Source organism: Podarcis gaigeae (assembly GCF_964106915.1).
Source record: "Podarcis gaigeae genome assembly, chromosome: 15".
NCBI lineage: Eukaryota > Metazoa > Chordata > Lepidosauria > Squamata > Lacertidae > Podarcis > Podarcis gaigeae.
This window is the reverse complement of record NC_139692.1, coordinates 12,072,579-12,098,392: the sequence shown is the minus strand read 5'-3', so window position 1 is coordinate 12,098,392 and position 25,814 is coordinate 12,072,579. Positions and strand designations below refer to the sequence as shown.

The 25,814-nt window shown below is 45.9% G+C and overlaps 1 protein-coding gene across 4 annotated transcripts in view; it reads left to right on the top strand.

The window, feature by feature from the left end:
- The window catches only part of SLC37A2 (solute carrier family 37 member 2), a 59,427-nt gene extending 52,880 nt beyond the window's left edge, over positions 1-6,547 (top strand). Inside the window, exons 18-20 of one of the 4 annotated variants that reach the window (XR_014558138.1) lie at positions 556-609; positions 3,868-3,914; positions 6,152-6,547. Coding sequence is in view for 3 of the 4 variants with exons in the window: in XM_083713624.1 (XP_083569750.1) it covers positions 556-601 (46 nt within the window). In the remaining variant the exon portion in view is untranslated. The remainder of the gene's footprint in view (positions 1-555; positions 610-3,867; positions 3,915-6,151) is intronic. The other 3 variants (XM_083713625.1, XM_083713624.1, XM_083713626.1) reach the window with 3 other exon arrangements.
- Positions 6,548-25,814: the final 19,267 nt, after the last annotated feature.

The window sequence follows — 25,814 nt, the reverse complement described above, 5'->3', positions numbered from 1 at the left end:
GTTTGGCAGGCGCTTGCCATAGTTCCTCAGTTCAGACGAGATGGGAAACTTTAGGTAGTGAAAGACTTTGTGGTTTGTTTTCTGCTATCACTTTGCCTGGCTGAGAGGCTGGTTTAATATCATCATGCCAAGATACGAGCATCAAACTCCACCATGAAAGTCATACCTAAAGTCATCAACCTCTGGTAATACCGAAAGGGACACTTATGAACCAGTTTCCCAAAGAACCAGGAGCAGTGCTGCTACACACTTGACCTCCCTGCAGTGATGTTGCTGGAGCAGCAGGAAAGTTGGCACTGCTTGGGCACATGGCCAGAGCCCATCCAGCACTCCCACTGATGCCCCTTTCCTTCCTGGGAAGCACCAGCGATGTCACTGCCCGGAGACCTTAGTGCGTGGCGTTGCCCCTTCTCACTGACTGCTCCTGCAAAGAGTCAAGTGGAACTCTGGTCATGATAGAATGAACCCCAATTCCTCTACCACCACCACTCCCAACATGCCCACCAATCCTTAACCAATACTAACAGCAACCTTCTCCCCCATGTGCCTTCCTAGCTCTTGTGTGGCATTAACAGAACCAGTAGTGTTGGATATGAAATAGTTTGCTGTGTGAGTATGCCCATTGGTTCTCTCTTCCCATCTAGTGGAACAGGGTGCGTGTGCAAATTTCAGGGTATGATTTTTCTCTTGATTTCCCTCTTTCCCCCACGGGGCATCTGTGAGGCAAAAACGCAGTAGCAAAACACACAGTTTCTGTGACCTATCTTTGAGATTTAAGTTTGCCTAAATAGAGCAAAGGTGTGATGCATCTAGGACTGTGAATTCACCTGCATTGTCCTAGCTTTCTGGAGCAGAAACCCAGTTATAACTTGGGTTGAACAAAATAATCTCAAGTGGATCAATCAGGATTCGAACACGTAGATCAGGGTGGGAAACGAAGAAGATGAACAAGTTGCGTGACCTAGAACCATCCCAACGAGGCTGTGGTAGAGATTCCAGCAGATCAAAGAAAGTACTTTTTCACACAGCACATAGTTAAACTGGAAAGTTCACTACCACAATGGTGGTGGCCATCAACATGGATGGCTTTAAAGGGAGATTAGATGAATTCATGGATCTGAAGGCTGTCCTAGTTGTGGTGGCCATAGGCTGCCTTCATCATTGAAGACTGCATGCATCTGAATACAGTCAAACCTCGGATCCTGAACGCCTCTGTTTTGGAATGCTTCGACTCCCAAATGCCGAAAACCCAGAAGTAAATGATCCGGTTTTTGAATGTTTTTCGGAAGCCGAATGTCCAGGAAGGGCAGGAAGTTCCTGCAACCAATTGGAAGCTGCGCCTCAGTTGTCAAACATTTTGGAAGCTGAATGGGCTTCCAGAACGGATAACGTTCAACAACCAAGGTTTGACTATACCAGTTGCTATGGAACCTAACAGTAGCAGAATGCCACCACCCTCATGCCCTGCTTGTAGGTTTCCCAGAAATATCTAGTTGGAAGCAGGATGCTAAGCTAGATAGAATTTTGCTATGATCCAGCATGGATCATCTTAGTTGTTTATGGCCTAGAAAGGGACAGTGTTCTAACAGAGTCCCAAACAGAGCTAAAATAACATGGAGATATCAGCCATGATGGCTATGCTTTGCCTTCATGGTCAGAGGCAGTGTGCTTCTGAAGACCATTTTCTGGAAAACTTCCAGATGGGAGAGTGTTGTTGCACTCAGGTCCTGCTTATAGGTTTCCCATAGGCATCTGGTCAGCCACTATGAGATGATCCAGTTCTTATGTTTATATTGTTGGTGACATGAGCATTTCCCTCCAATAATTTGGCCATTTCCATATGTGCTATTTTTAAAACGAATATTCAAATTTAAGACTGCAGAGCCCTAGCCAATATCGAACTGAAATGTTTGGTGCCTGTTTCTGCAAGCCATTGTCGTGCCGTGGGACCCACAGATGCCCCCTCTTGATTTCTTGACTAATGACCCTGAATCCTATAATCAAAATGAATTTCAAGTTGGGAAAAAATTAAAATCATATCTTGGCTATCATGTCCAGGGAATCATCGGCGCAGCCACGTAATTGCCTTGGTCTTCACAGTTTGTCAATACTCCCATAACCTGTTGTACCTTGTTAACAAATCACAGAGAGTTTTGATTTGGGGGTGTGCGTGATTGAGAAAGAAGAAGGGCCGTATTTTAAAGCAGTGGTTCTCAAAGATGAGCTCCCCAAAATGAGGCACAGACAGCTGTCATGGGAGACATAGGCCACCTTCGCAGCATACATTTAAAACACTGTGAAACCACTTTAAATGAATTATGTGAGCTGTAGTTTGTCAAGGGTGTTGAGTGGGGTTAGGAGACCCCGGGCACAATTCAAAGTGTTGGTGTTGACCTTTAAAGCCCTATAAGGCCTCGCCCCAGTATACCTGAAGGAGCATCTCCACCCTCATCATTCAATCCAGACACTGAGGTCCAGCTCTGAGGGCCTTCTGGCAGTTCCCTCACTGCAAAAAGTGAGATTACACGGAATCAGGCAGAGGGCCTTCTTGGTAGTGGCGCCCACCCGGTGGAACGCCCTCCTCTCAGATTCAAGGAAATAAAGAACTATCTGACTTTTAGAAGACATCTGAAGGCAGCCCTGTTTAGGGAAGTTTTCAATGTTTGACGAATTTCTGTATTTTAATATTTTGCTGGAAGCCTCCCAGAGTGGCTGGGGAAACCCAGCCAGATGGGTGGGGTATAAATAATAAATTATTAGTAGTATTAGTATTAGTATTATTCTCCTCATGGAGCCACAATTCCCAAAGTTCCTTCTGAAGAGGGATGGGTTATTAAAGAGCTCTGGGAATTACCGTTCTGGCAGGGGAAGAAGGATCTCCCAACAGCCCCCTTCAGAAGTCTCAGTTCCCAGGGTTCTCTGGAGAAAGCCAGCTCTGTTAAAAAGTGGCATGATACTGCTTTAAATATATGGTGTGAACGCGGCCATAAGTATCCTGAGCCACGTCTCTTCGTTTTGGTAAGTTTACTCTGAGTAGGACTAACATTGGACTCCCCCTCTAGGGAGCGACCGGCCTGATGCCAAAACATTTCCAAACAATTCCTACCCTTCAGTTCCAACATTTGAAGGGGACTTGTGTTTGAATGTTAAATCCAAACCAGGATAAAATATAAAAAATAGTTTTTGAAACAAACAAAAAGCATACCTTATGAGCAAAAGAAAACAAAAGGAGCACAATTAGGCAACCATTAAAAAGAAAGCAATTCCCATATTACAGGTTTAAGCCAGTGCCTGAAGATACAACACTTTGGGTTACAGACTCCGCTAACCCAGAAGTAGCACCTCGGGTTAAGAACTTTACCTCAGGATGAGAACAGAAATCGTGCGCCGGTGGCGCAGCAGCAGCAGAAGGCCCCATTAGCTAAAGTGGTACCTCAGGTAAAGAATGGTTTCTGGTTAAGAACGGACCTCTGGAACGAATTAAGTTCGTAACCAGAGGTACCATTGTAAGCACCAGGTGAAAGCATCTGGGGAGAGTGCTCCGTAAATGGGGTGCCACCACAGCAAAGGCCCACTTTATGGCTTAAAGGTATTCCATAATCAGGAGCCACTACAACAAAGGCCCTATTTCTGGTGGCCATGCGACTAACAGAGGCAGGGGCACCCAGATCAGGGCTTCAGTTGGTAAGCTCGTGTGACATTTAGCATCACCAGGGGAGATGCTAAATGTCCCTTGGAACATCTAGCTAGGCCCTGATGACCACTGTTTTAAAGTATCAAGCCATATTACGTAATGAAACCTGCTCTTCCTCTCCCACCTACTCTCCCAAGAACCCTGGTACCACTATATATCGATTGTGTCCACAGGTCAGACATCACTCTTGAGTAGGCATGTTCTGGGGCCATAAGTCATGGTAAGTCTACGTCTCAAGCCCCTGGTGTTACTTAGTAGGTCATCTCCTGCTTTCTGCTGTCGTTGGGACCTCATGGTCAAAGGTTTCATCACTCCTTCCTTGGCCTTCTTCCACCTCTGTTGGAATAAGCGAGGCTGTTGTACTCTGGTGGTGGATCTGGTGTTCATGGGAACTTAGAAGGAGCCAAGAGAGCCCTAAGCAATCTATTGAGTTTCCAGGTGCTTTCACACTTCTTTCTTGTGAGTCTGCATTTCTGTGGTCACCTCTGAAGATCCTCTGTTCCCAACTTCTTGACTGATTTTTCTCCTGCTTCCTCTTGAATTCTAAACCTGAAACAAAGGGATGGGCTTAGAGCAAGGGGTGCAGTTGGGGGCGTCAGGAATGGGCAACCTGGGGGGGGCAACACTCCTTCTTTGACCTCCAGTCGGTTGCAGCACTTACGTTTACCAGGTTTTTGGGGGGCAGGGGGAATCAAGGCAGCAGCAAAGTCGTTGCAGTGCAAATGCACCACTGAAGATTATCTGCTGATGCATTTGCACCTAGCTGCCATTCTCGCCCCTCCAGCAGCAATCCAACTGTCTGGAGGCTAGGTGAGGAGCCATCTGCCGCTGGGTGATATCCAGCTTCAGTCAGAAAGAACAGAAATAGGTTCATATTGCAAGATGAACTTGGTGGATGGGCATTTAAATCCAGTTTTCATCCAAAGGGTGCTTCCAGAATGCAAATTGCAAATTCAGTTCTCGCACACAGGACACTGGCAACAGGTGTTTCTTATTTTATTTTATTTTAAAAAAACTTAGCATGGAAAATGTAAATCCTGGTTAAATATAGACTGGTATATGGCATCAAATGGCATAAGTGCACAATAGATGCCTGTCATGAAGCACCTTAAGGGTAACTTTCTGTCTAGGTCAGTGGCCCCTAATTAGGGGTCCGGGAACCCCTGGGGGGTCTATGGAATGCACCCAGGGGGGTCTGCAGTCCAATCCCTTGCCTCCCCCCAACTAAATTTTTTCTGTAGGCTAATATCACAAATTTTATGGTCTGTTTTTAGTATACCTAAAGTCCTTTGCTTATTAGGGGCTACCCCACATTTTGTTCAAAAAAAGTACTTTGTAGTAGTAAATGCTGCAGACTAATCAAAATTGTCAAAAGTAGGGAGTCCGCGGTTTGGCTTTTGAAAAACAGGGGGACCTCAGTAATTAGCTAATTGGGAACCACTGGTCTAGGTCATCATAGTATTATTATTATTATTATTATTATTATTATTATTGCTACTACTAGTGTTATTATGAGCTGCAACAAAATGTTGCAGTGTGAGGAACACCTGTTCTTCTGCCAGCCATGCCCTTTCCCATTTCACCAGTAGACTCCAGATTTGTATTACACATACACACACACCAGGTATTTAGCATCCTGTACCCAATGAGGATACTCAATTCCTATTGGGCCTTTTTTCGGTGCCCCACACTACCCCCTGCTTCAAGTGGGGTTGGCTACATTTTTTTTTACTACTTGAAATGCTGCAGTCCCCCCCCCCCCAAGTCTTCCAATACTTCCTTTTTTATGCATTCTGTGACATTTGGGCTATGTAAGGATCACAAGTTGCAGAAGCTTGATGTATGTGATCTATAACGATAATTTTATAAATTATTTATCAGAAAAGCATTTCTAACCCACCCAAAGGTACCAGGGTGAAAATATATGCAGCCTACAACCAAAACAAAACAATAAGATTAAAACAAAATACAGTGGTACCTCGGAAGTCCGTTCGACTTCCAAAGCGTTCGGAAACCAAGGCACAGCTTCCGATTGGCTGCAGGAAACTCCTGCAGCCAATCAGAAGCCACGTTAGACATTTGGGTTTCAATGAACGTTCGCAAACCGGAACACTCACTTCCGGGTTTGCGGTGTTTGGGAGCCAAAACGTTCGACTCGCAAGGCGTTCGGGATCCAAGGTACAACTGTGAAGCAAAAACCGCAGACTCCAATTGCCAAATAAATCTAGCAGCTGTAAAAGAAATCCAAATGTCCAATATATCTCACCCAAGGACTGTGCCCAAGCCACAGAGGATGCAACAGGAACTGCTTTAGCTTGAAAGCCTTCTGAAAAATCTGTCTCCTTCGCTCTCCCTTTGAATCTGTCTGCCCTTGAAAAGGCATCTCCCCCCCCCCCCCCGCCTGCATTGGGGTGTCTACCAGGATGACATTTCTAATGCCTCTCTTTGCCCTTGCAGCTTTAAAGAATTTTGACGGAGACCCACGTGACCGGAGGAAACCATCGAGGCAACAGGGGGAGCCTTGCCGGAGGCGGTTGGTTTTGTTGCCCGCTCCCCTTGTTCACAGCGGGAGGAATAAATGAAGCTGAAACGGGATGTGCTCCAGAAACAAAAGAGAACTCTCTTGCCGAACGCCAGTCAAGCTGATCACCAAGCTTCACACTTTTTTTAAAAAAAAGAAAAGAAAATAAGAATAATAACTGATGGAAGGGAACAGGGGAACATGATGCCGTGGAACCAAAGGAGAAAAAGAAAAGCTGGCATAGTTGAGATCCGTGCCATATCCAAAGCCTCTGTTTTGTATCGATTGCCCTTTTGTTACTGCGATTTTTTGTTATTAAAAATGGCACGCGACCCGTCGGTGGTTTTTTTCTGTCTCCTGGAGCGAAGGGAACATAAGAAGGACCTGCTGGGGCAGGCCAAGGGCCATCTAGTCCATCGTCCTGTTCTTCCAGAGGCCTCTGAGAAGCCTGAAATCAGGACCTGAACTCAACAGCTCTCTTTCAACAGTGGAGATGTGGCTAGTAGGCCTCTGGTAGCTTCCTTCTCCTTGAATTTGTCTGATCCTCTTTTAAAGCCGTCTTGCTTGGTGGCTGTCACTGCCTCTTGCAGAAAGTTTTGGTCCTGGATCTTCCAATGTTCAGCTTCATTGGACGTCCCCGAGTTCTTGTATCATGAGAGAAGCAGAAAACCCTTTCTGTCTGCTTCCTCTACATCTTAACACACCTCTTATCATGTCGACTAGGTAAAGGTAAAGGGACCCCTGACCATTAGGCCCAGTCGTGGCCGACTCTGGGGTTGCGGAGCTCATCTCGCTTTACTGGCCGAGGGAGCGGGCATACAGCTTCCCGGTCATGTGGCCAGCATGACTAAGCTGCTTCTGGCGAACCAGAGCAGCGCACGGAAACACCGTTTACCTTCCTGCCAGAGCGGTACCTATTTATCTACTTGCACTTTTTGTGCTTTTGAACTGCTAGGTTGGCAGGAGCAGGGACTGAGCAACAGGAGCTCACCATGTCGCGGGGATTCGAACCGCTGACCTTCTGATCGGCAAGTCCTAGGCTCTGTGGTTTAACCCACAGCGCCACCCACATCCCAACCATGTCGACTAGGAAGCCCCATATCTTGTAACCTTTCCCCATATGGGAGTTGTTGTATCACCCTGTTTGTGGCCCAGTGGGAGCAGCTATTACACTCCTAACTGTTGTCATTGGGAGTGAGAGCACACCTTACATGTAGTTCTGTAACTCTTCAAAGTGGCTACAAAGCAACCCCCAAGGGGAGTTTTCTGGGTGCTGCACAATGCTCCTACTGGAAATCAACTGCAATCCTCTGCACGCTTACCGGGCAGAAAGTGCTACTGAAAACTCTGGGTTCCGAGTTAACATCTATGCCAAGTATCAGTCTTTTCAGACTCAGGACACACTTTTAACCCACCAAGCATTTGGAGCCCTATTTCTTAATCTTACATTTGCAGACTGGTCGTGCTCCTGTTGCAACCCACCTTAGATCAGGCCATAACCCACTAGCAGGTCCCGACATACCAGCCAAAAAGCAGCGATCTGTACAACTGCAATCTCGTATGGCTGCAATCTTGTGCATGTTGACTTGGAAATGAGTTGAGCACAGTGTGATTGACATCCCAGTGAGCTTATATTATACAGCTACACCTCAGGTTATAGATGCTACAGGTTGCGTTTTTTCAGGTTACGGACGTGCCTAAACCTGGAAGTACCAGAATGGGTTACTTCCGGATTTCGGCGCTCGCGCATGCGTAGAAACACTAAATCAGTCCTTGCACATACACAGAAGCACCGAATCGCAACCCGTACATGCGCAGGCACGAATCATGTTCGCAACCCAAGCATCCACTGTACTATAAGGCTTCAGATTATATTTTAAAGTGGGGGCGAGGAAATTTTTCAGCATTCCCTTCAGCATTCCATTCCCTTGGTGGTGGGGAGGGGTCCCACATGCTTCTGTGGGTGGAGGCAGAGACAAAAGTGGGTGGGGCAGCAAATGTAAATCTTGCGTTTAGAAAGTAAGTTCACGCACACAAAAGCACATATTCAGACCAAACAAGTGGCATTGTCGGAGTTCGAAGACAAAGTCCAGCCAGGCTAGATGTGAGGCAGGTTGCAAAGCAGAGCTGGCAGCGAGCATGGCCAGAGAGATGTGGAAGGTCACATTTGGCCCCTGGGTCAGAAATCTACCACCACAAGTGATGATTGGTCCAACTAGTGGTAAAGCAGCTTCCTGTTGGAGGAGAGGGTTTTTCCATTAAGTGCTAGTTTAGGCATCAACACATCTTAGACCTTTTGCATCAGTCAAAGGAAACTTCCTGTGACCTGGTGAATTAGCCTTGTGTGCCAGGGCTTCAGCTGGAAGATGCATTCAACCCCACGGAGTCCCGTAAGGGGACAACACCAGCTTTTGCGGTTCTGGGAGGCTAATGAAAAGACATGAAAGCTCTATGGTCACCTGCTTGCAATTAAAGCCTTAACGATGGGGCTATCCATAGCGGAGGTCTAATTCAGGCATGCCACCCACCTTCAAAGAATCAGCGCACACACACACCTCCTGCAGCCTGTGCGTTGCACCTCTTTTCTTCACAGCTCGCAAAACACGGAGCAGAGCAGCTGCTCTTGAGACATGCAGCAGGCCCAACTCCTATATTTCACATTGTGCCCTGCTCACGCCCCTCAGTCGCCTGGGTGCAAGCGGATTGTGTGGCATGGCTTGTGTGACTCAGGTTCGGAGTCTTGAGGGGGGTACTTAAGCCTGTCCTTGGGGGGCGTTCTGCAGTCATATCCAGTGAAGCGGAATTCTGGAAGATTCCGGACAAAGTACAGTGGTACCCCGGGTTACAGATGCTTCAGGTTACAGACGCTTCAGGTTACAGACTCCGCTAACCCAGAAATAGTACCTCAGGTTAAGAACTTTGCTTCAGGATGAAAACAGAAATTGCGTGGCAGCAGAGGGAGGCCCCATTAGCTAAAGTGGTACCTCAGGTTAAGAACAGTTTCGGGTTAAGAACGGACCTCCAGACCGAATTAAGTTCTTAACCCGAGGTACCACTGTACTTCTTCGCACGGCACATCGTTAAACTGTGCACTTCACGCCCCCCGAAAGGCAGAGAGGGCCACCAACTCGGACAGCTTCTAAAGAGAACTGGACAAATTCATAGAGGGGAAGGCTATCAATGGCGACTGCTAGCCGCAATGGCTATTTTCTGCTTGCGGGGTCGAAGGCACTGTGTTTCAAGCGGGGAGAGTGGTGCTGCTGTTCTCAAGTCCTGCATGTGGGCTTCTAGGAATCTGGTTTGTGACACTGAAAACAAGACAACCAACTTAGATGGGTCACCAGCCTGATTCAGCAGGCTGTTCTTACGTGCACATCCCAGTGGGTTTTGAGGGGGAAGACTTCAGTCCCTTAGCCATGAATTTATTTATTATAAAAGGTATTTATGTAAACCACCCATTCATAAAATATCAAGGTGGTGTGTGCAATGATAGTCAAACACCTAGAAAAAAAGGCAATTTAAAAGCGATGCAGGACAGTCATTAAAATGGCTGCCTACTCAACAAAATTTTGAACAACTACATCAACCTCCTGGCATGAAAGAGTCATCTAGGGATACCTGGGAGTGAAAAGTGAGAATGTCTGTTAAATCTCTGCTGGAATAATGTTCTGCAGCATGGAGTGGTACACCCACAAAGCTAAGGGTAGGGTTTATGTTAACTTGTGGGTGAACATATCAGACGACACAGCGATTCTTCAAACAGCTCTTTCTTTATTCAGAGGCCAGAACAGAACTGAACTGAAGGGTTCAGTCAGCCTGCTTATATAGAGCTCCAGTACAACGTAACTAACAATTTTCTAAAACTATCCAATCACCGAATGTCACTTTCGATCCCTTATTTGCATAACTATCTACAGTATCCCCCTGCTGGCCCAGGGTGAGAACTTCAGTACATAACAGTTTATACCTATCAAAGTAACAAAACACATTAAAATATCAGTTAAAACAACAGCCAATGATTGCAATACTACGAAGGGGAAGCTGTGTGTTGTTCAATCATACAGCAAAGCTCTGGCCAAAAAGGTGTCTAGGGGTTGGGGTGGGAGTTTTCCTCATTTTCTAAAGCCGTAAACAAACTGAAACACAGCCGTCCTTTGAAATTTGCACTTCTCTGAATTTTGAAGTTCAGTTCTCCAGGCAGGAAAACTGATGTGGAAAAGTGGAGAAACAAAAGGAAATTGAGAAGCAAAAGTTGATTGATTTGTCCACCCCTAGTCTTAAGCAATTGCACAGAAGCTAAAGCACAGAAGTGCCCTGTGGAGGAGTAGTGGTGATAGTGGGGTGTTTCATAGCCTGGGAGCTACACCCTGCTGCTTTGTTTATTTATTAAATTTCTTTAGCGCCCTTCATCCAAGGATCAAAGAGCAGTTTACAATATAAAAAAGCACAAATATACACCATAGTAACAAACAATCACCCCTCCCCCAGTTTAAAAGGCCCTAGATTATTCAATTAGCCAGAAGCCTGCATACCATAATTCTGCAGACCTCAATGGATAGTGGCAATATCAGCAAGGCATCTCCAGCTGACCTCAACACCAAGGAAGGAGGTGCCCCATCGGTATTTTGGACCCACGTTTTCTAGGCCTCGGTATGCCAATGTAATCACTTTGAAGCAAATTAGCAACCAGTGCAAACTTGGTAGGACTGTAGTGCTCTGAATCCTAACCTGATTCCAATCCCACCCACTTTTCTGTTGGGTAATGGTGCTGAAGATCCTCGTGCAAAATGCACTCTGTAAAATTACCCATAGCTGGGAGCCTTAATGCAGCCGGAGTGTGCAATGGGGACCTTTACATACTAAGGCTCTTTGACATGCACAGGGAAGGAAAAGATAAGCAAATTAATGCAGAAGTACAGCGCCATTTCATGCCTTTCTATTGTGAAGTAAGACCCACTGAATTCACCAGAACCTACTCCCAGATAAAGATCAATTCATTATTCATTTAGCTGGCTGAAACCTTAAGCAATTAAAACCAACTAGGATTTATTTCATCAGGATTGCCCTGGCATAGATCTAGTGAGTCAAGCTGTATAGTCCCAAAGCATCAAAACCTTTATCATTATGAAGCACATGCGTTCAGGCAGAAAGCCCCTAGATAGCTTTGCTGATGAGTGAATAGTGGGATGGGGTGGTGGCGGGGTCAAACTTAGTGGAACAATGTGATTGAAGCAATGGGGCAGGAGGCCAGAGCTGGACTGCCCACACCTCCATTCACCCCATTGCTTTCTCCTGGGAAAACCCATGGTTTAGCGCTGAATGGGGATGGACAGCAATGGTGCTTTCTGTTTGTTCCAATTTAGCGCTAAAGAATGTGTTTTCCGGGGAGGGGGGAGCAAAGGCATAACTGCTCAGACCCAAGTCTAGAAAGCACAGGCCAAGCGGAAAACCACTTGGACCCATGCTTTCTAGAAGAAGAAGAGTTTGGATTTGATATCCCACTTTATCACTACCTGAAGGAGTCGCAAAGTGGCTCACAATCTCCTTTCCCTTCCTCCCCCACAACAAACCCTCTGTGAGGTGAGTGAGGCTGAGAGACTTCAGAGAAGTGTGACCAGCCCAAGGTCACCCAGCAGCTGCATGTGGAGGAGCGGGGAATCGAACCCAGTTCACCAGATTACGAGTCCACCGCTTTTAACCACTACACCACACAGGACAAGTGGAAGCGTGGACAAGCCCTCTGTTGGCTATGCACCCCTGTTCCCAGGAGGTGAAAGCATTCACCAGGACTTGCCCAAAGCATTTTGCTGCTTGTGGAGAAGGACAAAATGGCACTTGCCCCCCGTTCTCCATACGGAAGGTGATGGAACTGACATTTTCCTTCGAGACTGACAACAAGACAGAACCCTTCACTGAACCCGAGGGCAGCAAGCTATCATAGGAGGGCCAAGGCAGATTTTGTGGCGCACAGGCCTCCAGCACCACTGCTTGTCCACACAGGAACTGCCGCATTAATAATAATAGTAATAATAATAATTTGAATTTATATACCGCTATATACCTGGATGTCTCAAGGCGGTTCACAAAAAATATCACAATATATAAAATCAAAATAAAAACAATAACCCAATAACACGCGCCCCCCCCCCCCGAAAAGAACCACATTTTAAAATATGATGTCAGGTCAATCAAAGGCCTGGTTAAAAAGGAACGTTTTTGCCTGGTGCTTAATGGTGTACAGTGGTACCTCGGGTTACAGACGCTTCAGGTTACAGACTCTGCTAACCCAGAAATAGTACCTCAGGTTAAGAACTTTGCTTCAGGATGAGAACAGAAATCACGTGGCGGCAGCGCAGTGGCAGTGGGAGGCCCCATTAACTAAAGTGGTACCTCAGGTTAAGAACAGTTTCAGGCTAAGAACGGACCTCCAGAACGAATTAAGTTCTTAACCCGAGGTGCCACTGTATAATGAAGGCGCCAGGCGAACTTCCCTGGGGAGAGCATTCCACAGACGGGGAGCCACTGCAGAGAAGGCCCGTTCTCATGTTGCCACCCTCTGGACCTCTCAAGGACGAGGCACACGAAGGAGGGCCTCAGAAGATGATCTCAGGGTCTGGGTGGGTTCATATGGAAAGAGGCATGATGTGGCAACCTGGCTGGCAAAACCATCCAGCCTCCAGCTTTCTTTCCTGCTGTGCCCTGGATTTCTAAGCCCTGGGGGAACAGCACATGACAGGAGTCAAGAATTTCCTTGACATACTATCCTCATTTTACAATGACATGTTTTGTGGCCCCAGAGCACCGTCCTGCTGCTGCAGCTAAAGTGCCTTCCACTTGCCACAGAATGGTTTCCAACAAGAAACTCTGCTGGGTACTTAAAGAACTCGGGGCACAGGCCCAGGACCCAAATTTGCATTAAATTTGCCTATGCTGATTTCCAAGCATAGGTGCCTCTGAGAAATTAAGACATTAAGATGAACTTACAGTGTACTCAGACAGCACATAAGCATTTTATTTTATTTTATTTTATTTTATTTTATTTTTAAGTGGGGAAGTGTGCAGGAGGTCTGGGACCATAGGAGCCAACTCCTAGGGGCAGAGGTCCCTTTGCCCCCCCACCCAATAAAATACTTGAGGAATCCGGGCCCCGCAAAAGTGATGGGCATTGCCATTCAAATGGTATCCGGGTACCACATACGGTCGTACCTTGGATTCTGAACGCCTTGTGAGTCAAACATTTTGGCTCCCGAACGCTGCAAACCCAGAAGTGATTATTCCAGTTTGTGAACGTTCTTTTGGAACCCGAACATGCGAAGCGGCTTCCGTAACTTCCGATTGGCTGCAGGGGCTTCCTGCTGCCAATTGGAAGCTGCACCTTGGTTTCCGAACATTTTGGAAGTCGAATAGACTTCCGGAATGGATTCTGTTTGACTTCCAAGGTACTATTGTATTGTGATCGATTATGCAGGGCGGAGATTATCCCCCCCCCCAAAAAAAAAAAATTTATTCTAGTTGGCACTCTTGTCTGGGACCCACTGTAAAAAACAAACAAACAGGGACTCCATTGCCCCTTGCTAACAACACCCCTATTTCCACCACTAAGCAGCGTGAGTAGGATATATAAATACGACGTCCGTTTGCAGTACTGTTAGTACTGAAGAACCTCTACTGGATCCAGCCTCTGGGCCACCTGGCTGTTGGAAGAGCCTCTTGATCCATCCAAATAGCAGAGTGGCCTGAGATATTTGGCTCTCAGCAAGCCGAGAGCCACCACAACTGTTCATTAAGAGGTACATTGTAACCAGATGTGTAATAACCGACCTGTTCTCCAGATGTGAAGTGCAGTTTTGTGCCCGAGTCCTTTTTTTTATTTTTTTTATTTTTTAGGCAATATATGCTGGAAATAAATTAATCTTTTAAAGGGTCCTTTTTGCCGAAGACAGCCTGATCTTTTCTCCGCCGGGGAAAATATGTGCCAAGGTGGCAGTCAGACTAATTACCCAACAGATCTTTCCACTGGTATTATTAAACACACTGGTGCCAAGTGCAGTGTTTATTTACAGTATAAACCTGAAGTCTAATTGACTTCACCTCCTTGGAACTTAACACACTGAGCAACATCTGTGCCTGATGTTATTTTATTAAGTGCTGATTCCTCCAGTAAAGGTGGGGAGGGCGAGAAAAATGCATGCAAAGCAATCCGTAAGGGCAGTTAACTGGGTGCTGCACCAGGCTCTTACAAGGAATCAACGGCAATCCTATACACGCTTACTTGGAGGTAAGCCCCGTTGGAAATGGTGGGTCTTGCTTCAGAATTAACTTCTGCAAGGCTGCAATTTTCAAAACAAATAATAATAATAATAATAATAATAATAATAATAATAATAATAATAATTTTTTATTTATACCCCGCCCTCCCCAGCCAAGGCCGGGCTCAGAGCGGCTTACAAGCAATAATAAAAACAAGATGAATGATTACAACTTAAAAACAAAAATAAAATACAACATTAAAATAATGGAACATTAAGATATTAAAATGTAGCCTCATCGCAGGAGGAGAAGGAAAAGAAAGAAAGAGGAAAAAAAGAGAGAGAGAGAGAGAGGGAGGGAATCAAATTGGCTCCAAGCCAAAGGCCAGGCAGAACAACTCTGTTTTACAGGCCCTGCTGAAAGAAATCAGATCCTGCAGGGCCCTGGTCTCATGAGGCAGAGCGTTCCACCAGGCCTGGGCCAGAGTTGAAAAGGCCCTGGCTCTGGTTGAAGCCAATCTAACTTCTTTAGGGCCTGGGACCACTACAATACAATACCTTGTTACACAGATGCAATAGTTACAGCATATAGAGCGCAACAGGCTGAATGGTAATGTTTGCATGGACAGGCGGAGTCCCCCCAACCTATGGTTAACAGATGTCCCCATTTCCCGGGGACAGTCCCTGGATTTACAAATCTGTCCCCAGAATGTCCCCAGATTTCATTTAATGTCCCCGGATATATATTTTAAGTGTTGTAGATTTATTAGTAGGGAATGAATGTTGTGTGATTGGTTCAAAGGCACAAGACACATCATATGGGGACTTCTGGCAAGGCAAAATGGCGGGCGCCACGGCAGCGAGCAGCTTCTGAAGCCAGCCAGAGCCAACTGTGCTACTAAGCTGGCTCTGGGCTGCTGAGGCTGCCGCTGCCACTGCCGAGGGAGAGCCGGGGACACCTGGCGTGTCAACTGGGGGAACCGCTGACACACACACACACACACACACCGCAACCCAAATTGAGCTGGGCGAGAGAACGCCCGGCCACCCGGCCAACTGCCCAGTGGTGCTCCGAGGTCAGTAAAACCCCGGAGCTGATGCAGGGAGAAGGAGGAGAGGAGAAGGAGAAGGAATAGAGAGAAAGAGAAAAAAGAGGGGAGCCCTGACCTTGCCGCTGAGGAGGAGAGGTAGGAGAGCACCAGGAGAGCAAGGACATCTGGTCGAGCCCAGCCCCAACCCGAGCCTACTCCATGGTTGCTAGTGCTCCAAGAGAGCAGGCTGGGGCCCAGAGGAAGGGCGTGTGACAGAAGAGACCACAGAAGAGAAGATACTTCTTAATTTTGAAAAAATATCTCCCCCCCCCCTATTTTTTTTTTAACGTGTCCCAGGATTCTTTGGAAAAAATCTGGTATCCTTACCCCAACCCCAGGCGACCCCCGAGCAGAATAATGACCCAAGACAATGTGCGATGGGATTAAAATTGGCTACAACTTAATTAAGTTTCATATGTAGGGAGACCTTGGCTCAGGCATTGGTCGTTTATCCTTCCCAGTCCCCAGCCGGGGATCTGAGAGACATCAGGGTTATCCAGAATGTGTGGAGATTGGGCTGGCTCTGGAGAACATATGTTCAAGCAGAGAGCCTGCCCCCTGTTTCGCTGTCGTCGGAGGGGAGAGCAATGACAACCTCTCGGCGTATGGCCAATGCCTCCCCTCAAGACCCCTTTAACGGGGAACCCTGGGATCAGCGCCGCAAGGGGGGCGTGGGTCACCACTTCACGCCCCCCCACCATTTAGGAAGATAGACTAAAGGATTCTGCCCAAGGCCTGATACCACCAAAGTTATGCTGTTTTGCTACAGGGAAGGCAAAACCTGCCAATGCAGGAAAAATCCTTTCTGGCCCTTCAACAGTGACCATGACGTAGCAGTGCCTGTGGAGAAGAGGTTAACTTGCAAAAGAAAGTTTAACTGAGGGAGGGCAGGGTGGGAGAAGCTCTGGAGCCAACTGACACTTTGCAGGTAAGATTCACCTTCCGTTGTGTGGGCAGGGCGGTCCCTCCTCCTCCCCTGGCAACACCTCCCCAGGCGGGAGTGGGCGATTGGCTGAGGTAGAATCATAGAATCATAGAATCATAGAGTTGGAAGAGACCACAAGGGCCATCAAGTCCAACCCCCTGCCAAGCAGGAAACACCATCAGAGCACTCCTGACATATGGTTGTCAAGCCTCTGCTTAAAGACCTCCAAAGAAGGAGACTCCACCACACTCCTTGGCAGCAAATTCCACTGTCGAACAGCTCTTACTGTCAGGAAGTTCTTCCTAATGTTTAGGTGAAATCTTCTTTCTTGTAGTTTGGATCCATTGCTCCGTGTCCGCTTCTCTGGAGCAGCAGAAAACAACCTTTCTCCCTCCTCTATGTGACATCCTTTTATATATTTGAACATGGCTATCATATCACCCCTTAACCTCCTCTTCTCCAGGCTAAACATGCCCAGCTCCCTTAGCCGTTCCTCATAAGGCATCGTTTCCAGGCCTTTGACCATTTTGGTTGCCCTCCTCTGGACACGTTCCAGTTTGTCAGTGTCCTTCTTGAACTGTGGTGCCCAGAACTGGACACAGTACTCCAGGTGAGGTCTGACCAGAGCAGAGGTATCCTGCCTGGGGAGGGCAAAGCCAGCCTGTACTACTGGAGCCACAGTGGGATCCGGGGGCTGTGCGCAACCACACAAAAGGCACACCCCCCCCCATTTGATGTAGGGAGTGGTCATTGTAACAAATTTTGTTACTGGTTACTTCCTAACATACAAATCAAGTCCAGGATGTACACCATATAAGCAAGCTATATTTAATTAAATCCAATTAATTAATTAAATAGGTTTTAATTAAGGAGTCGGGAATTAGGAGTAAGTCCCATTGACATTCATTGGGGATATGCAATAGGTATTATGAGAGTTTAAGAACAACTCCACCATGCAGCTAAACATTGGCCGTGTGGCACAGATGGAAGTTGGGGCCCAACAACATCTGCTCGGTCCTTCCCTAATTTATAGGGTATCCGAGTGGGGGGTGCACTGTATTAGTAAACTAAGGAAAGTAGCTTAAATATAAGGAAGGTGGGGGGAACCAAGGATAGAGATCCTGCAACTTTAATAGCCACAAAGAAGACTGCTGATGCGAGTTGTAATCCACCAACATCTGGAGCCACAGAGCCCCCATCCCTGTTTTTGTGTGTGTAGTTACTGGTAACTTAAGGGAAGTAGCTCAAACATAAAGGTGCAAAAAGAAAGGTCTGACACCTTTAATAGCTATTTAGAAGAGGGAATTTCAGCAGCCCTGACTTCTTTTTCATCTGGTCACCTTACTCAAAATACTTTGCAAAGCAGCTGAAATGAAAGCCTCTCAAACATGCTCCAAAAGGAGGAACACAAAAAGACATTTCAGCCTGCTTTATTTATGATGTTTGTGTGTTTAAAGGAGAAGGCAAGGGAGGTATTTATTTTTATTTTTTATGCACAGGGCAAGATAAACACATGCTGTTTGCGGACTCTGTTGGTGCACGTGTTTTGAATTGCAAAACCAACTCCAGTGTTGTCTCTGGAGAAGGATCACTTGCTGACTTTTAAGAATCTCAAGCACGAAAGAAGATGTGCCAAGGTGGAGGAGCTGATCCATTTTCTTCTCAGCACACATTCGACATCTCTTGCACTTCGTTGGTTGAGCCACTCGTAACAGAAGCTTGCTTTAAAAAGAAAGTTCTCAAATCTTGGCATGAGACAAACCAACATTCAGCACCCAAGTTGCAAAAAGAGGTATCTAAAGCCACATTCACACCATAAACTTAAAGCACTACAATACCACTTTAAACAGTGATAGCTTAACGCAGGGACTTCTGGGGCCTGTAATTTGTAAAGGGTGCTGAGAGTTGTTCAGTTCAGAACTACAGTTCCCAGAATTCCTTGTGAAGAGGGATTGACTGTCAAACCACTCTGGGAGAGGAATAGGGGTCTCCTAAGCACCTTTGACAAACTACAGCCATTTGCATTTACACCAAACATTTCTTCCCACTTGATGACTCTCAGCTGAATGTGTGAACAGTCAATTGTTAACTGTATTGTGTTTGAGGCGATATTTATTTACCTCTCTTCAAATCTGAGTTATTACTGTGTAATGTGAAAAGAACTGGAAAGGGCCAGCTATTCCTCTAGATCCGAGCTTTCCAACTTTTCATGTGGGTGACACACTTTTTAGACATGCGTCGTTTCGTGACACAGTAATTCGGTTTTACTAGCAAACTAGAGGTTAAACTAACCCCTTTCCGGGCTGAGGAAGAGCGCAAGTAGCATTTGTGGGACACATTGACACACTGCAGTCGACACACTTAACATGTCGCGATACACAGATTGGAAAACTCTGTCCTAGATGTTTGGTTTTTTTTAAGTATTTCTAAATCAGCTCACTAGGTGGTGCTACTACTATGTGAAACATCTTCTGATGTTCAAAGATGGTCAAGTGTACAACAGTGTTTTCAAATACAGTGGTACCTCGGGTTACATATGCTTCAGGTTACATATACGCTTCAGGTTACACACTCCACTAAGCCAGAAATAGTGCTTCAGGTTAAGAACTTTGCTTCAGGATGAGAACAGAAATTGTGCTCTGGTGGCACAGCGGCAGCGGGAGGCCCCATTAGCTAAAGTGGTGCTTCAGGTTAAGAACAGTTTCAGGTTAAGTATGGACCTCCAGAACGAATTAAGTACTTAACCCAAGGTACCACTGTATCTGGGGGTTTTTTGGAAGCCGCCCAGAATGGCTGGGGAGGCCCAGCCAGATGGGCGGGGTATAAATAATAAATTATTATTATTATTATTATTATTATTATTATTATTATTATTATTAAATCTGGAGAGTCAAAGACATTGGGTGACCCTCTCCAAGTCCTGATAAGAAAATAAAGTGGGGGGGGGGGGCTTATTTCTCTTTCCAGTTACTTCATACCCGGAACCAGGTTATACAACTTTATTATGTGCCCTCTTGCTTTTTTCCCTAAAATAAAAGAACCAGAACATTTTAGCTTTTCCTTACACAGAAGGTGTGCCAGCCTCCTGTTCATGTTGCTTGCCCTTCTCTGAACTTTCCCAAGTGTGCGATATCTTCTCTGCGATCCTTTTACAACACAAGCCTGTATGCCGGAAGCAGGCCCCACAAGGCCCAGTGGGACTTGTTCCTGCACAATGGTGTAATAGGATAAACCTAATTATGTTTACTCAAAAGTAAATCCAGTTGAGATCCATGTGGCCTACTCCCTAGTAAGCGGGTTTAGGATTTGCAGGGTTACAAGGCCTTGAACTCAATTAGGACTTAATTTTGAATAAATGTGCACAGGTTTTTGCTCTTAGTGAGCTATCTTGAAAACTACAGACTCAGCTACATTGGCAAAGAAAAAACACTTTATACACAGTTTATGCATTCTAACATTGTGACACCAGATGAAGCAGTGGAGTTCTGATTTTGCTTACCCGATTTCCCATACAAAGGTTGCAATGCGTTTAACTGAAACATTTCTTTGATGTGTCTAGATCAGGGGTCAGCAAACTTTTTCAGCGGGGGGCCAGTCCACTGTCCCTCAGACCTGGGGGGGGGGGGGGGCGGACTATATTTTGAAGGGGAAAAAATGAAAGAATTTCTATGCCCCACAAATAACCCAGAAATGCATTTTAAATAAAAGCACACATTCTACTCATGTAAAAACATGCTGATTCCCGGACAGTCTGTGAGCCAAATTTAGAAGGTGATTGGGCCAAATCCGGCCCCTGGGCCTTAGTTTGCCTACCCACCCATGGTCTAGATCCAGCCTATGTACCATATTTATGTGAATCTAATGCACCATCGCATCTAAAGCACACCTCAACTTTCAAAACCTTGAAACCAAAAAAATTATTTGCTGGTGCCATCAAATCTAATGCGCACCCTAATTTTTGCAACATAATTTGCCCCCCCCCCCCAAAAGGTATATAGTGGATAATTGGAATACAGATGCATTGTGTGTTTGTTTGTGTGTGTGTGTGTGTGTGAATGCAACTTTCATGTTACTTCCACACTGACAGATTTGACTATCCCTAATATATATGCAGGCAGGCAGATGATAGATCCTCTAGCTGAATTATTTGCACATTTTTTTTACATTTATTGCTAGCTGGAGAAAACCTGTTTTGCTCATGGGGAAAGGATTTCACAGCTGGACAGGGGGAGATTGGTGAAATTTGTGATTACTTATCCCCCCCCCCCGCCCCGCCACCACAGCTCAACCCTGGGTTATAGGTGTGTGATCAACACCCGCTGCATCATTACAGGGTTGCAGAGCGATAACTGACAAAGGAAAAACAAAAACAAAAGCCTGATGTAGAATTAACGCCATTGCAGGATGGGGGCCTCACATGTTTGCATGCAAAAGATGCTGATGGGATAGAGGGGTGATTAGATTTTATCTGGGTGTTTGTTTTGTTTTTAAAGTCCCACTTTATACTTCCAGAGTATGTTGCTCAAGAAGAAGAAGTCGTGACGTATTTCTTCCTTCATGTCATTCCCAGTGACATGAGAGAGAGAGAGAGAGAGAGAGAGAGAGAGAGAGAGAGAGAAGGGGAAGGAGGAAGAGGAAGAAGAAGAACAGGAACAGGAATAGGAACAGGTGGAGCTGGGATTCGGGCAAGAAAGTGTATTTTCCCTGACTACCTGTTAGTCTCAACCCTGCCCTCTGCTGACTGGAGGCATGCAAGTTTCCTGAAACCCACCATTCTACAGTGGTACCTCAGGACACGAACGGGATCCGTTCCGCATCCTGAATGGAACGTAAGATGTGACGGCGCGCCTGCGCAAGCGCGGGTTGCTTTTTGCCGCTTCCACGCATGTGCGTGACATTATTTTGAGTGTCTGCGCATGCGCAAGCAGCAAAACCCAGAAGTAACGCGCTCCGTTACTTCCGGGTTGCCGCGGAGCGCAACCCGAAAGCGCTCAACCTGAAGCACATTCAACCTGAGGTATGACTGTATTTCTATTGAAATCATAGTTAACTATTTGTGTGTCTACAGATATAAATTAGCATATGCACATTTGATGCAAATCTTTGTGTGTTTGTTTGTCTCCCACTCCACCTGCCTCTCTTTTCCTTTTCTTTTTGGATGATGCATTTCCTGTCTTCTGGTCATGCATTAAGTGGCCCGTTCTCAGCTCTGGTGTGCCTCTGCCTGGTCCTCGGCTCCAGTGCCCTGTCTTGGCTCTCGGTTCACTTCCGACAGCTGCCTGCAGGGCAGCACAAGATAAAACGGATGGCTGGGCGGTGTGGCCTGCATGTGCGTGTTCGCCTAGGCGCATGAGCATGGCCTCCTTCAGCAGATGAGAGAGGGACTCTGCCAGACCTCCCACATTCCCGCCTCCCCCCGTCGACCCGTTGCTTTTCGCCAACCGCTATGTCTCCGTAGCTGTGTCTCTTAATTGAATCTGTACTTTTAATTCAGCACCTATAAATGTTAATGGAGTTCTTTAGGGCTCCCTCGCTGGAGATCTCATTGTGCGTGGTAACCAGGGCAATCACGTTTTATTGGTTTGGCCCTTCTGGAAGTACCCATGAAATTTCCAGCAAACGAGTGGCGCTCTGAGGATTGGCATTAGCAATCGGGGGGCGCTGGCTGAATGAAAGTCGTCAGAGATTCAGCTCTGTTACAAATGCCTGTGTAACTTGAGCTAAGTGGGAACAATTTAATTTAGAGCATGAACACACCCATGCAGGGCAATATCATTTTTGGAAGCAGAACTCCCGTTTGTGACTCTCCCAGGGTCATCCCCATGGATACATAGGACCCTACCTTATACCAAGTCAGAACATGCATTGTCTCTGAATCGTCTACACTGATCTTCTTCTTTAGTGATCACTCATAGCCGAGTAAGATTGTCTTCCATAAACATGGTTTTAACAATGAGCTGTAAGTGACTGTGGAGGCCAATTCTGGATCCACACGTCCTTCCACAGTGGGGACATTGGTTTCCGGGCGAGAGTTGATCACAGTGTGAATTTGCCAAGCATGCCTTCCTCTTAGCACGTTTCTCCTTTGCATTCTGAGTTCGAGTGTCTTCAAAGCCCATGACACCTTTGGTAAAGGCTGTTCTCCAATTGGAGCGCTCATAGGCAAGTGTTTCCCAGTTGTTGGTGTTTATACTACATTTTTAAAAATTTGCCTTGAGGCAGTCTTTAAACCTCTTCTGTCGACCACCAGCATTACACTTTCTATTTTTAAGTTCGGAATAGAGTAGTTGCTTTGGAAGACGATCATCAGGCATCCACACAACATGACCAGTCCAACGAAGTTGATGTTGAAGAATCATTGCTTCAACACTGGTGATCTTTGCTTCTTCCAGTACACTGATATTAGTTCGCCTGTCTTCCCAAGTGATGTGTAAAAAAATTTGGAGACACCGTTGATGGAATCTTTGGAGGAGTTGGAGATAGCAAGTAGGACCTGGTAGATCTACACAGATGCTTATTACAAAATGAGGCTTGCTACCTTGTGACCATTCAAAACAGCAGTAACTGATGATAGACCCTCTACCCCACAAGACTAAACAACATTGAGTGCTCTTAGATGTCAAGGAAAGGTTTTCTTGCTCTCCCAAGCATTTGGGGCTTGACATGCTTCACTTTTCTGGCCATTAACTTCTTGGTGCCCCTCTTTTGGATAGGTGGGGAAGGATATTTTCCTTGTTAGTTGATTGTTTTGACTGAGCACTTTCAGTATTAATTATGGCGATGCTTTTTCTTTTCTCTTTTACTGTACTTTAACGTAAGTTGCTTTAGTCAAAACAAAATAAAAAAATTCCTTCCAATAGCACCTTAAAGACCAACTAAGTTAGTTCTAGGTATGAGCTTTCGTGTGCATGCACACTTCTTCAGATACACACATGCACATGAAAGCTCATACCTAGAACTAACTTAGTTGGTCTTTAAGGTGCTACTGGAAGGAATTTTTTTTATTTTGTTTTGACTATGGCAGACCAACACGGCTACCTATCTGTAAGTTGCTTTGTGACTCATCTGTTGTAAAAAAAAGGTGTCAAATTAATTAATTAAAGAGCAGTAATCAGTGTGACCTTCCTTGCACCGCAGTGCTGAATTTAACACTTACAATGGCAGAAACAGAATGTTGGTTTGTATCTGATGCTAGTTCTACTCAAGAGTAGGTCCATTCAAGATCATGAGTGCCAACTTAGGCTCATTAATTTCAGTGGGACTACACTGAGTATAACTTTGTTGTATTTAAGCCCCAGTCTCCACCAAGCCTTAAAACAGCTAGAATCAGACTTGCTGGTGAAATTCTAGTCCAGCAAATTGGTATCCTCCCTTGGACGGATCGCATCTATTGGGCATCTGCGAAGCTGCCAGAACTCTCAAGGCACCCTTCTGTAGATTCATAGGCTGTTAAATCATTTTAGTGAGTTGCTTTGATTTACAGGGTTTCCTGGCGAGTCTTTACACTCTGAAGCAACTGAAATGGGCGCGTTCATACCCAAGGGAGCTGGATAGTACTCCATGTGTGTTTGTTTTTCCCTAGCAAGAATGTAGTCATCTGCAAAAGGCATCAAGGCCTCTTCTGCCTGCTGTCCTCTCTGGCCGCTTTATGTCAGCTTCTGTACAATCCATTACATTGTTAGCTGCCTCCTGATACCCATTTGCACCTCAGCTTTCTGGTTGGCTGGGTTCCTCCTCTGAGCTGTTTGTTCTGCTCATCTTACTTCAGAAGTGCTTCCTTTGGCTTCCCCAAAGGGAAGCTACCTGCATCCCTCCTGTTCAAGGCTGTGATGGGCAAGGAAGGAACTCCCACATCGGCCACTTCTGTTGCAGAGACTTGCTGTGGGGGAGGAAGGTTGTACCATGATCTCACAGAGATGACTGGGAATAGATCCCCAGAAGCAGCTGAATCATAACCATAACAACCAGCAGCAAATCTGAAAGGATGTAGGATGCCAGAGTTTAAGCTGGAATAACGATGACTCCACTAAGGCCCAATTCTTGTGGTGATTTTCAAATTGAATATGGTTAGTGTGGGAATGTGCAGGGTGGCAGGAGAGGATATATTGTTTATTGATATCCTTCCTAACTTGCGCTAGCAAGTTCCTTTACTTAGCAGAGTTACATTCCCCTTTTTATATGCACAGTTGATGGCTGGTTGCAGGCTCATGTGAGCTTCTCACTATTATACAATTCAGTCTGTCTCAGATTGAATTGTACGTTCTTGGTAAGTTCCCTTGAATCCCTCTTAAAAGAATAAAGACGCCAAGATCTTATTCAAAGTCAATAAAAGAAGTTTACTCACATCAGTTCACAGTTGGATTCCTGAAGGCAGACTTAGTTACAAATATGTACATGTGGATCTATCCCATATGGGGGAATAATCCCAGTGCTTCTGTTAGCTGAGACCTAGCAGAGCAGTCCTAGCTAAAAGCTGGTCAAACAAAGAAGGAAGTCAAAAAGAGGGAAGTGCTGCGTGACTCATCCTTTGGTTACCTGGACAGGTTAGGTCACACCCACCTTCTATCACATGCAAAAGGAAGGATGCTCCAGCTAGGAGGAACAGGAAACTTTCCCTGGCATGTCTTCTCTAGGATAACAAGGAATGTCGTACTTGACTGCCTCTCATGGATCACATCCCACAGTTAGGTGGCAAGGTGACATGTCCTCTTGCTCCAGGCTCATCCACACCTCTTTTTGCCCCCGGGAAAATCCAATCTCTAGCACTGAATTGGAACAAATGGCCATTTGCTCCAATTTAGTACTAAGGAGAGGGGTTTCTTTTTTCAGGGGAAAATCACGTGGCAAAGGCAAAACTGATCACACCTGTGTCTAGAACGTTTTGCTAGGTGTGTCTTTCTTCTGGATGAGGTAGATTAGACCGGGAGGTCGTGACTGGTCCTAAAGGACACGTGACCATGTTAGCTGGGAATGACTCCATTTCAAATCTTGAAGGGCTGCAGCACCTGCAAGTCAGTGTAGACATTACTGAGCTAGGAGAGCCAATGGTCTGAGTTGGCACAAGGCACCTTCCTCTGTTCCTACTATTCTACCCATTTTAAAGATGGGGAAAGAGTGGCCACCCCGAGGCTACTAAGGAATCCAAAACCAGCGTATGTCTGCTCATTGGATGCTGCAAATGTGTGAACCGCCCTAAGATCTTCTGATCAATTATTATTTTATTAATTTATTTTATTATTTTATTAATGAATTTATATACCGCTCTATCACCGGAGGTCTCAGGTCTGAAGGGTGGTATATAAGTTTACGGTAACTAATAAATACCCCCCCCCCC